General features: G+C 36.5%; 1 protein-coding gene across 3 annotated transcripts in view; it reads left to right on the forward strand.

Moving 5' to 3' along the window:
• Positions 1-13370, forward strand: part of LRBA (LPS responsive beige-like anchor protein) — a 760465-nt gene that overhangs the window by 178970 nt on the left and 568125 nt on the right. For all 3 annotated transcript variants that reach the window (XM_020994027.2, XM_020994028.2, XM_078148462.1), the window contains exon 29: positions 12989-13160. In XM_020994027.2, the coding sequence (XP_020849686.1) occupies positions 12989-13160 (172 nt within the window). The remainder of the gene's footprint in view (positions 1-12988; positions 13161-13370) is intronic.

Raw genomic sequence — 13370 nt, forward strand, 5'->3', positions numbered from 1 at the left:
ACAAATCCAAAAGAATGAAAAAATAGAAGACAATGTGAAATGTCTCATGGAAAAACAACTGACCTGGAAAATAGATCCAGGAGAGAGAATTTAAAAATTATTGGACTATCTGAAAGCCATGACCAAAAAAAGAGCCCAGACATCAAAACTTTTCTCTAAGCCAGATGCAGTGTAATACTATATTTTTTGAGTGATTTTACTATATTTATATTATTTTAATGAGCTGTTCATGTCTCCCTTTATACTCTTTTCCTCCTATCTTTGACTCTTTTCTCCTCTTTAATTATCTTATTTTCTGTTAATTCTCTCTTTCTGAATCCTTAAATTTTATTTGGCAGGGGCAATTTTGATTTCATGTAGAATGGGCCTATTCTTTTTTTTAACTTTTTTTTTGGTTTTCATTATTTTCTCTAGGTACTTTCTTTTATCCTTTTTCTTTTTTTGCCTTTCAATTTCATATCATGGTTTCTCTTCTTTGTTCCTTCTTAGAATCTGAAATTTACCTATTTTATTTTGCTTTGCTTCTTCCTGGTATTTTCTTATTGCTTTCTGCTTCCTTACTGTTCAAATGCCATACCTATATTCAACTGATTATATTTTATTGGGACAATATGGTTTTCACTTTCATTCTGATTCTTTGAATCAGCCTCATCTGAGTCAACTTCTGTATTATGACAAGATTTAGGGCAATTTTAATCTGTATGTACTTCTTGCCGTAAATGGTACATACAATTCTCTTCTTACAGAAGTCGTTACTGTTTCCCTGTGTACCAAATCTGATTCATTTTTTCTGACAGAACAATATATTTAGATGCTTTCTTGAAACACATCTGCAGCATGCCTTTGACCTCTGCGCCAGATAGGTTTTTTTTTAAATTAAAAACAGAGACAGACAGACACACACACGTTATATATGTTTAAGTTTTTCTTTTCTTGCTCATATATTTATTTCTTGTTCCAAGGCCTACATTAATTCCTGGGAGACATCAAAGAATCTTTTTTTTTTATAAGTCGTAAGTGTCTTTGTTATTTTATTCCAGAAAAAAAGAAAACAATCATCTTTCTTGTGGTCAGCTTCTTTATCGACAACATGAACAAAAACTCTGAATGCTTAGAGGTGGATAGATCATTTATTAATCCCTGCTATGTGCCAGTCATTGTGTGAAATGCTGGGGAAAGAAATAGAAGAAAGGAGAATATAGCAAAGGGAAGCAGAAAAGGGTGAGGTAGAGGATGGTACACTCAGAAAAGTAATATGTAAATGGTTGGAAAGTGGTGTGTTGACCTGATTGAAGGCTTGATAGGCTGGAATTGAAATCCAGAGGTTGTTGGAGGAGGCTGAGGATGGTGTGTGTGCTATCAAGAGACCTAGGAGAGCACCCTTATCCTCTAGGAATTTATAATCTAGTTCAGTAGATGAAACATCTGCAGGGAGATTGCCAAATCAATGCTAGTGGCATTAAATAGTTTTAAAAAAAATTTTATTAATTTATTTTTATTTATCAACAGTTACTTCCATATGCTTTTGAGTTTAAAATTTTTCTCTCTCTTCCTCCCTACCACTCTCCCCAAGATGGCGCACAATCTGATGTAGGCTATACATATACATTCCTATTAAACATATTTTCACATTAGTGATGTTGTAAGTAAGAATTAGAACCAATGGGAGGAACCACCAGAAAGAGGAAACAAAACTCAACAGAAGAGAAAAAAATAGCAAATAGTATGATTTAGTCTGCATTCAAATTCTGTAGTTCTTTCTTTGGGTGTAGATAGCATTTTCCATCACAAGTTATTTGGAGATATCTCAAATCCTTATATTGCTGAGAAGGGTTAAGTTTATCAATATTAGTCATCACAGAATATGGCTGTTATTGTTTACAACGTTCTCTTAGTTCTGTTCACTTCACTCAGCATCAGACCATACAAGTCTTTCCAGGTTTTTTCTGAAGTCAGCCAGTTCATCATTTTTCATAGCACAATAATATTCCATCACATTCATATACCGCAACTTGTTCAGCTATTCCCCAATTGATTGGCATCTTCTCAATTTCCAATTCTTTGCCACCACAAAGAGAGCTGCTATAAATATTTTTGTACATGTGGGTCCTTTTCCCATTTGTATCATCTCTTTGGGATATAGCCCTAGAAGTGCTGTTGCTGGGTCAAAGGGTGTGCATGCACATTTTTATAGCCCTTTGGGCATAGTTCCAAATTTGTTCTCCAAAATGGTTGGATCATTTCACAACTCCACCAACGATTCGTTAGTGTTCCAGTTTTCCCACATCTTCTCCAGTGTTTATCATTTTCTTGTTTTGTCATGTTGGCCAATCTGATAGGTGTCATGTGATACCTCAGAGTTGTTTTGATTTGGTTTCTCTAATCAATAATGATTTAGAGCATTTTTTTGTATGACTATAGATGGCTTTAATTTCTTCATCTGAGAACTGCCTGTTCATGTCCTTTGACCACTTATCAATTGGGGAATGACTTGTATTCTTATAAATTTGATTTAATTCTCTATATGTTTTAGAAATGAGGCCCTTATCAGAGATAGTGGTGTTAAATGTTATAGGCATTCCACTTTCATCACTGATGTCACAGTTGGTTAGTAAAACTTGTAGTGAAGGAGGTGGAAACTGACCCTATTTTTGAAGGGATGGGTATTGTAACTTAGATAAATATTTATATTGTATCTTAGGTAAACATTAAGAATTAACTAATCATACAAGGCAAACAAATAGCAAAAAATCTGTGTAAACATTGTAAGATAAAGAAGTCAAGATACCCTCAAGCTAATATCTTGCAGACAGGTCTCTTGTGCCTTGATAACTTAGGCTATGGTGAGAAACTTTTCCATGGATGAGTTACAACTTGCTTATTTTCTCCACCCAACTAGTTTTGGGTGGAGAAACACTTTCCCTTGGGAATTTGGCTGTGAGTATTTTATTTGTTCATCTCCATTATTTTTCTTTCTTGATCTGTGCCATACCTCTGTACTTTCTTGAACTCTTATTCTGGAATTTGGGAATTATTTTCAGAGAATGTTCATTCTGCCTATTAATCTCTCCTTCTTACAATCTGCTGGCTTCCAGCTACTAATCAGTTACACAGTGATGTTCCATTGCCTCTTGCTTGCCATACTCTACCTGGGTGGTTATATTCTTTAGATCCTACCTAAAGTATCTTGCTTTAAAGATATGAGATAACCACACAGACTTTGTTTTCGCACAAAAGGAGGGAAGAATATCTTACTCACATTTTAGGCTCTTTAATTGGCAGGGAAAAACTATGAATTCTAAGCAGGGTTCCATAATAACATTAAAGTAGCCACCTACAGTTTAACATCTTGCCCCTTCATCACTTCCTGGTCAGATTCTCTGCCTTTGAGTTTCTTGGCTCTGCGGTGCTTCTACTTGAAACCAAAGGCCTTCTGATTCCTTCAACAAAGAGAGTTTCTGATATACCATCTTGCTTGACACAGCTACCTTTTGAGTACTACTTGTTAGGTGAACTTTATTCGTAAGTCCTGGTGGATTTGAAGGACTCCCATTGGAAAGGAGCTGCCAATTAATACATATGTCGGCTTGTTTAGATTATACATTCAAGACCTGTTCTAGAAATAGGATCTTTCTAGGATGACACGGGAATCTTATATGGATAGAAGTGACTATCGCAGATGCCATATTCTCCAGGGTCTTGGGATTCAAGATTAATTGTATTTAGGGCAATGTGTCCTTCTACTGAGTGCATTTCTTAGTAGTTTTACAGTTACCCTTGTAGCCTTCTGGGGGAAAAATGAAGTTCAATTTTGCCCTTCTCAAAAAGCAAAGAGTATCTTTAAATAATTCTCCTCTTCTTCCTTAGGGTAGCTTGGAGTTATATTAACATCTACTCTGTCAGGGGATAATATTCCATAGTTTCAGTGGTCTCAGAGATATTCCTGTCAGACTAATTATTTTTTTATGATTTCACTGTGTTCTGAGACTGCTATTTAACTTCTTACCGGACTTGTGCATCATTTTGATCTTGTCCCTGGAGTACTACTGGGCTGCAGGGAACTTTATTAACCTCAAAATATTACTAATAGTAGTATACAGTACTGACAATGAAATTGATAAGAGCATTTTTAATATTATGAATTTTTTCTCTTCATTTTTATTTTTAAATATTTTATATGAAATTTTGAATTCCAAATTTTATTCCTCCTTCTCCCTCTACCTGAGACAGTAAGCAATTAGATATAGTTTATACAAGTGCAATTATGTAAAACATTTCCATTAGTAATATATGCGATAAGTCTCTAATAAAAGAAGAAATGAAAGAAAGAAAGTGAAAAATAGCTTGCTTCAGTCTGTATGCAAATAATACCAGTTCTTTCTGTGGAGGCAGATAGGATGATTCATCATTAGTTCTTTAGGATTGAATTGGATCATTATATTGCTGAAAATAGCTAAGTCATTCCCAGTTCTTTGTCAAACAGTATTGCTGTTATTGTGTGCAACGTCCTTTTGGTTCTGTTCATGTCACTATGCATCAGTTCATGAAAATCTTTCCAGGTTTTCCTGAAATCATCTGGCTTGTCACTTTTTATAGCACAATAATATTCCATTACAATCATATACCACAGCTTGTTTAGCCATTCCCCAATTGATGGACATCACTTCAATTTCCAAATCTTAGCCACCACACAAAGAGGTGCTATAAAATTTTTTGTGCAAATAGATCTTTTTCCCTCTTTTATGGATGTCTTTGGGATATAGGCGTACAAGTGGTATTGCTAGATCAAAGGATATGAACAGTTTTATAGCCCTTTGGGCATAGTTCCAAATTACTCTCCAGAATAGTAGGATCAATTCACACCTCCAGCAACAGTGTATTAGTGTCCCAGTTTCCACACATCCCCTCCACCATTTTCCTTTTTTGTCATATTAGCCAATCTGAGAGGTGTGAGGTGGTACCTCAGAGTTGTTTTAATTTGCATTTCTCTCATCAATAGTGATTTAGAGCATTTTTTCATATGATTATAGATACCTTTAATTTTTTTGCCTGAAATCTGCCTGTTCATATCCTTTGACCATTTATCAATTAAAGAATGACTTGTATATTTATAAATTTGACTCAGTTCTCTATATTTTTGAGAAATGAGGCCTTTATCAGATATACTTATTGTGAAAAAACTTACCTAGTTTTCTGTTTTCCTTCTAATTTTGGTTGCATTGGTATTGCAAAAACTTTTTAATTTTATATAATCAAAATTATCTATTTTACATTTTATGATGCTCTCTATATTTTTATATCCTAAATTCTGGTCTTACCCATAAATCTGACAGATAAATTATTTTATGCTCTCTTAATTTCCTCATGGTATCACCCTTTATGTATAAATCATGTACTCATTTTGACCTTATCTTGCTATACATTGTGAGATGTTGGTCTATACATAGGTTCTGTCATACTGTTTTCCCAGCAGTTTTTGTCAAATAATGAGTTTTTATTCTAAAAGCTTACATCTTTGGGTTTATCATATTCTGGATTACTGTGGTCATTTACAATAATGTTATTTGTGCCTAATCTATTCCACTGATCTATTTCTTATCCAATACCAGATTGTCTTGATAATTACCATTTTATAATTCATTGTGAGATCTGGTACAGCTAGACCACCTTCTTTTGGATTTTTTTTACATTAATTCCCTTGATATTCTTGAGCTTTTGTTCTTCCAGATGAATTTTGTTATTATTTTTTTCTCGCTCTATAAAATAATTTTTTGATAGTTTAATTGTTATGGCACTGAATAAATAGATTAATTTCAGTAGAATTGTCATTTTCATTATATTGGCTTGGCCTATCCATGACAATAGCTAAGTCATTCGCAGTTAGCCCCTTCCCTTTTCTTCCCCTTTATCCTTACTACTTCTTCTCTCCCTTCTATCCCCCCTCCCTTTTCTTTCCCCTTTTCCCTCCTACTGCCTATAGGGCAAGTTAGATTTCTATACCCAACTGATTATGTTACTCCCTTTTGAGCTAAATCTGATGAGAGTAAGGTTCAAACAATGCTCATCTCCCTCCCTTCTTTCTCTCTGCTGTAATAGGTTTTCCTGCTTTTTCCTGTAATGTAATTTACACTTGTCTGCCTCCTCCTTTCCTTTCTCTCAATATGTTTTCTTAGATCAGATTAATCCACTTACTTGGATCCATTTAACCCGCTTGATTAGATTTTTTTTTTGTCATTAAATCAAAGTGAACTTATATTCACCCCCTTTACATATACTCCTTTAACATGGTGTAATAACAGTACAGTTCTCAAGAGTTACAAGTGTCATCTTCCCTTGTAGTTTGCCTTTATTAACAATGTGTTGTATCTTTCTGTCTCATTTATCTTTTTATGTCTCTCTTGAGTCTTGTATTTGAAGATCAAATTTTCTATTGAGCTGTGGTCTTTTTATCAGGAAGATTTGGAAGTCCCCTATTTCACTGAATACCCATCTCTTCCCCTGAAAGATCATGCTCATTTTTGCTGGGTATTTGATCCTTGGTTGTAACCCAAGTTCCTTTGCCTTACAGAATATCATATTCCATGCCCTGCAGTCTTTTAATATAGAAGCTGCAAGGACCTGTATAATCCTTACTGTGATTCCACGATATTTAAATTGTTTCTTTCTGGCTGCTTGCAGTATTTTCTTTTTGACCTGGTAATTTTAGAATTTGGCTAAGATTTATTGTGTTCAATTTGGGATCTCTTTCAGGTGGTGAGCGGTGGATTCTTTCTACGGCTATTTTACTCTCAGGTTCTAGGACTTCAGGGCAGTTTTCCTTGATGATTTTCTGAAAGATGCTATCCAGGCCCTTTTTTTCATCATGATTTTCAGGTAGACCAGGGTCCAGGTGTTTGTGTTTGCCTGCTCTACCACCTGGGTTTCAGGATCTTCTCCTGGTAGGCTGAGGTGCAGTTTTCCACTAACCTGTTGGGATGCCTCCCATCCTGTACTGCTCCCCTTCCTTTCCTATTAATCCCTCAAGCTATGTGGGCTACTGCACTGCTGCACCCTGTCTTTCTTCTGATTCAACTCTTCCAGGGTTTTTCCTGAGGCGATATTTTCCGGGTTTTCAGAGGTTAAGGGAGGGTAAGAGTGACTTACTTATTACTCTTCGGTCTTGGCTCCTGGTAGGATAACTCCTGCTTCATTCTGTTTAATCTTATCTTGATATCTCATAGAGTCATTAGCTTCCAGTCGCTCAATTCTAATTTTTCGGGAATTATTTTCTTCAGTGAGCTTTTGTATTTCCTTTTCCATTTGGCCAATTCTATTTTTGGGGGATTTATTTTCCTTGGTAAATTTTTGTATATCTTTTCTCATTCTATTCTCATTCTTTTTTCCTGATTCTCTTGCATTACTCTCAGTTCTTTTCTAAATTTTTTTTCCTACTTCTCTAATTTACCTTTTAAGCTCTTTCTGGAATTCTTTTTGGACCTGAGGTGAAATTATGTCTTTCTTTGAGGATTCACATGTAGCCATTTTGACACTATTGTCCTCTTCTAAGTTTATGCCTTGATCCTCCCTATCACCATAATAACTTTCTACAGTTAACTTCCCTTTTTTTGGTTTGTTTTTTGCTCATTTTCTCTGCCTTTTTTGTGAGAGTTGGGCTCTAGTCCTGCACTGTCCCAAGTTTTTTATTCTAGGGCTCAGGGTCTTACTGCTGGCTTTCACTTAGTTTCAGGGCTTAGCTGCTTGCTTTCACTGGAAAGTAGGCTTCCCTTGTGACTTGTGCTGGAGGGTGGGGCCTCTGTTGGCCTCTCCGGGGTTTACCAGCTGGCTTTTCCCAGGGGTTGGGACCTTTCTGCTGGGTTGCTATGGTAACAGTCTTTCTAGTGGCTGGCAGTGGAAGAGGAATGTTGTTGTTGGTAGGTCACAGGGGTGTGGGCTTGCTGCTTGGTTGCTATGGAAACAGGGTCTTTCTGCTAGCAGGGTAGCCCCAGAGCCACCGTCTTGCTGTTGGCCAGTTTCGGGGTGAGGCTTCACAGTTGGTCAACAATGGGACCTTGTTGTCCTACATAGGGGGCTGCTGGTTTGCAGGAGGGCAGGGCCATGATAGTCATTGCCCCAGGTTTGGAGCCTTGCTGCAAGCCCCCTGCTGTGAGTCTGGCTGTTGCTGCTGTTCTTGGACCTTGCTCCCCTCCCACTGTAGTGAAATGGACCTTTCCTGCCTACTGGTGAGCTGCTTCCTTGCTCCTAGATCAGTTCTGACTCGGTTTTCTAGTTGTTTGGAAAAGAATTTGGGAGAGCTTTAGAGAGGTCTATCCTCACTCCACCATCTTGGCACCAAAATTATCATTTTTTTAAAAAATAATTTATTTTTAGTTTTCAACATTCACTTCCATAAGATTTTGAGTTTTATATTTTCTCCCCTTCCTTCTCCTTCCCCCTCCCCAAGACAACACACAATCTGATATTTTTAGGCTCTACTTATACATTCATATTAAGCATATTTTCCCATTAGTTATGATGTAAAGAACAATTAGAACTAATGGGAAGAACAACAAGAATCAAGCAATAAAACAAAACAACAAAGGAAGAGGAAAGTGAGTAGTATGCTTCCATCTGCCTTCAGACTCCATGGTTCTTTTTCTGGATGCAGATAGCGTTTTCCATTGTGAGTCTTTTGGAGATGTCTTAGATCCTTTCATTGCTGAGAAGAGCCAAGTCTATCAAAGCCAGTCATTGCACAGTGTGGCTGTTACTGTGTACAGCATTCTCATGGTTCTGCTCACTTCACTCAATATCAGTTCATATAAGTCTTCCCAGGTTTTTCTTAAGTCTGCATGCTCATCATTTCAGCACAATAGTATTCCATTACATTCATACACCACAGCTCATTCAGCCTTTCCCCAATTGATGGGCATTCCCTCAATTTCCAATTCTTTGCCACCACAAAAAGAGCTGCTATAAATATTTTTGTACATGTGGGTCCTTTTCCCATTTTTATGATCTCTTTAGAATATAGGCCTAGAAGTGCTATTGGTGTGTCAAAGGGTTGGCACTGAAATTATTTAATGTTTATTTATTCTCAATTGACCTTGCCTTTTTCTACCATGAAGATTTTACGTGTTAGAACCAAGGCTTATCACAATATCATCAAGGCCACTGACAAGTGCAGTCCTGTGACCAACCTCATTATCTATGTGATGTGGGAACTACATATGACCATTCTATCTTTTCTCACTCTTCTCCCATCAACCTGGTAATAATATTACAATGTGTAAGTCTTGCTCACCCTCAATCAACTTTTCCTTCTGGTTTTGGGAAGTTCCTTGCTAGAGTAATACAGTTCACTGGTGCTCTGATCTTTGAGTTTGAGCTCTGTCTCTGGAACTACCTAATTATGGAAATTATTGGGTCTTATCCTTCTAAGGAAATAGCAGTCTTTTCAAGATTATTTTAGTCGTGACCTATCAAGGGTAACTACTGGCCATCTGTAGTAGAAGCTGCATATTATGTGGAAAAATGATATACTGGGAGTTGGAATGCCTGGCTTCTTAATCTGACTTTTATTTTTTTAAAACTAACTAGCTTTGTGTCTATGAATAAGTTACTTAAAATTTCTGAATGCTACTTTTCTAGTGTGAAAATTAGGAAGTTTTACTCAGTGACCTCTGAGCTACCTACTGTTTGCTGGTCATTGTGTGTTGAAGTTAAAGGCCTAGACAGTGAGTTTGTAAAACTTAAGCCTCACTTAAAATTTTTTCATATAAAGTGTTTTTCTAAGAAATAGTATCTCAGATACTTAATATTCATCCTTATCCTATGGTAAAGTTTCTTAACCTGGTATCTGTGAACTTGTTTTGTAAAATATTTTTATAATTGTTTCAACATGATTGATTTCCTTTGTAAACCTATGTATTTCACTTTATGCATTTGAAAAAATTATTTTGCGAAGTGGTCCGTAGGTTCCATTAGACCAGGGCTTCTTAAACTTTTTCCACTCATGACCCCATTTCACCTAAGAAATTTTTATGCAACCCTGGGTATGTAGGTATATATAATAGGTATACAAATCAAACATTTGCTGATAATAAATCATAAAGAAATTTATTTTAAAACAGTTCTTTGGTATACATGATTTTACCATTTATTAAAGATGAAAGCAAATTTGCAAACCAATGAGATATATGTCCTTGTTTATTTTTACATAAAAAATTAAATCTTGGCAGAATATTTGATACTCCAGGACCTAGAGCATCTTCAATGTTTTTCAGATTGCTTTATATTTTAATTTTATAATCATCAATGCTGAGGGCACTGCTTCACATAAATACGTAGTATAAAGTAGCAGAAGTATGTTTTGGACCATTTCAGAAATTGTTGGAAATTCTGTGCTAATCCCAAGCCAAAATTCATTTGATGATTTTGCATGTACAGTAAAAATACTGCAATTTGTAATGTACATTAGTCTTGAATCTGAGCCGAGGTGTTTCTGGCAGCATTCATTGGCATTGTATGGGGTGATGGCATGCACAGTGCAAAATGCTCACGTTGTGTGTTCAGAACAAAGTCTACAATGAAGTTGTGCAATGCAATATGGTCAAGTGCTGCCAGAAACACCTTGGATTCATTGCACATTTGATTTTGAATTAATTTTTGGTTGTTGTGTGTTCAGAATCCTTTTACTGTTGCCAAGTTTTTTGCGACCACCAAATTCAATTACATGACCCCATATGTCCCACAGTTTAAGAGGCACTGCACTAGAGGCAGCTAGGTGGCACAGTGGATAGAGCACTGGCCCTGGAGTGAGGAGGACCTGAGTTCAAATCCTGCCTCAGACACTTGACATTTACTAGCTGTGTGACCCTGGGCAAGTCACTTAACCCCATTGCCTAGCCAAAAGAAGAAGAAGCACTGTACTAGACAGCCAAAGGAGGAGGGGGTCCATAATGCAAAAAAAGGTAAAAAATTTTTGTCCTGTGAATCTTAGAGAGCTCACCAAGTGACAACCAAGAATATTTATAAATTGTTTCTACCTTGTTTTCAGAATATGAACTGCTTCAAAGTAGGAACCGTCTTTTTTCCTCTTTATATAGGCAGTGATTAGAATGTTTGGCATAAAATCAGTGCTTAATAAGTACTTTCCCATTGTCTTGTTTCGCTATAGAGGAGTACTTGAAAACAGTGATCAATGTACAACCTTCTATTGGTTAGACTACCTTATTCATTTTTTTAATTCTCTTTAATAAACAGTAGTCAAAAGACTGTGGCCCATTTTCTCAGAAACCTTAGATTTGAGTCCTTTTTGCCACTCTGTTGCTTTGTGTTGCTGGCTAATTCATTAAAACTGTAAGTTCCTCAGTTTCCTTACTTAAAATAGGTATATTTATATACTGTTGAGTGGTTGGTTATGCAGGAGTCATTTGCATTCTCTGGGCTTCATTTTCGTCATTTATAAAATGATGGCATTCAACAAGATGACTACTGACTTCTCTTCCAGTTCTAAATCTATAATCCTATGACACATAATAGAGTACTTGAGAAATGAATTATTGTTCTTCATTCTACCCCTTCAGGCCTCTCAGTCTTTCATGTTTGATATTTGAGGGCTTTTACTTTTCAAGAATTTTACTTTAATTTCCTTTACCTAACCTAGTCTTAGGTCCGTTTACCAACATTCTATGCTTATTCAATGAATTGTGTACCTTTTCCTGGGTGGCAAAGTGTTGCAGTCTAAATAGCATTGACTCTATAGTCAGAGGTCTTATGTTCAAGACTCATCTCTGGTGTCTACTTCTGTGTGACTTTTGAGAACATAAACCTCAGGGTCTCAGTCACCTCATATAACAAATGAAAAGGTTGAACTGTGTAGCTCCAGAGGTCATTTCCACCTATAAGTCTGTCGTCCTGTGATCTTTGAACATCATTCCATTTACTACACTTTTGTATTGTTTTCTGACTAATGGGCATTTGCTCAAGAAAGGCACCTCAAGAGCTCACTGCTTTCAAAGTGGACATTATAATAATTTTCTTGAAACTTGTCTCTCCTTTAAACTTTCCATTTTTCATTGAAGGCACAAGTAGCTTCTTAGTCATCTATGTTCCTTGGGGTCATTTCTGACTCATCCCTCCTTTTTCCCCACCTCTTCTCTCTCTCCTCCACCCCTGCCCCCATCTAATTAGTTGTCAACTCTTGTTGATTCAATCTCTTCAGTATCTTTGGTATTCTTATTTCCCTTTGTAGTTTTTCCTTAGGCTTTCTTCAAATCATGCCTGAATTGCAGTCATAGCCTCTTAATTGTTTCAAATTCCATCTCTAATACCTCCCTTGCATGACTAGCAAATCTAACCATATCTCCCATTTGCTCGCAGATCTTCAGTGTCTACCTGTTTTTTTCAGGGGAAGATTAAAACTCCATTGCCTGACATTTAAGGCTCCCCACAGACTGGCTAACTTTCTAGCATTATTTTTATGCTGTACCCCTTCATAAATTCTACATTCTATCCAAATTAGACCATTGAGCTAGTACCAGATTTGACATTCTATCTTCTGTCCCTGCTTTTGCATAGGATCATGCCTGTACCTGCAATGGATTCCTTGCTCATCTGTGCCTTTCATAATTCTTTCTTCAAGGCTTTATTGAGGTGCCACATCTGCCATGAAGCCACCCCGATTCCCCCAGTTATTAATGTTCTTTCTTTTTATGCTCATTTTACTTATTTGTGTGAGTGTTTTATCCTCCAGTAGAATGTCAACTCTTCAAAAACAGACTTTTCCCTCTTTTTATTTTATGTTCTCTGAACTTAATATATTCTCTTGCTTAATAAATGTTTGGTGTGCTGTTTATATTCAGTTAGCTGCCCCTCCAAGAACAAAGAAAAACCAAACAACACAAAAAGAAAACAGTAAACCCCCAATGTGACTATAATCCAGTAATAATGAAAGTAACTCTTTTTCACCCTATTCTCTCTCCCTGCCCCCCCTCCTGCTTTCTCCCAGGAGGATAGTAAACAAGCTCAGTTCCTGGCCTTGGCTGTAGTATACTTTATCTCTGTCCTCATGGTATCGAAGTACAGAGACATTCTGGAACCTCAAAATGAAATGTGCCAGCCTCAATGTGATGACTCTTTGAAAGAATCTGGCAATGAAAGTGGTGATATAACTTCAACTGGTAAGATTTTATATGCTCTTATTTGGCACTGAAAATTCAATAAAAGATTGTATATTCAGGGTAGCAGTACTAATCTTTCTTGAATTGGAGTCCTTAATGAAATTGGAGTGAATGTTTACTCATGACTACTGTACTGTGATTTGATGTGAGTGAAAACTGGTTTAATGGCTATTTGAAATACATTTATGGTTTTATGAAGTTGTGCTTATT

Source organism: Phascolarctos cinereus, unplaced genomic scaffold, assembly GCF_003287225.1.
Source record: "Phascolarctos cinereus isolate Bilbo 61053 unplaced genomic scaffold, phaCin_HiC Scaffold_9;HRSCAF=440, whole genome shotgun sequence".
In the NCBI taxonomy this organism is placed as follows: domain Eukaryota; kingdom Metazoa; phylum Chordata; class Mammalia; order Diprotodontia; family Phascolarctidae; genus Phascolarctos; species Phascolarctos cinereus.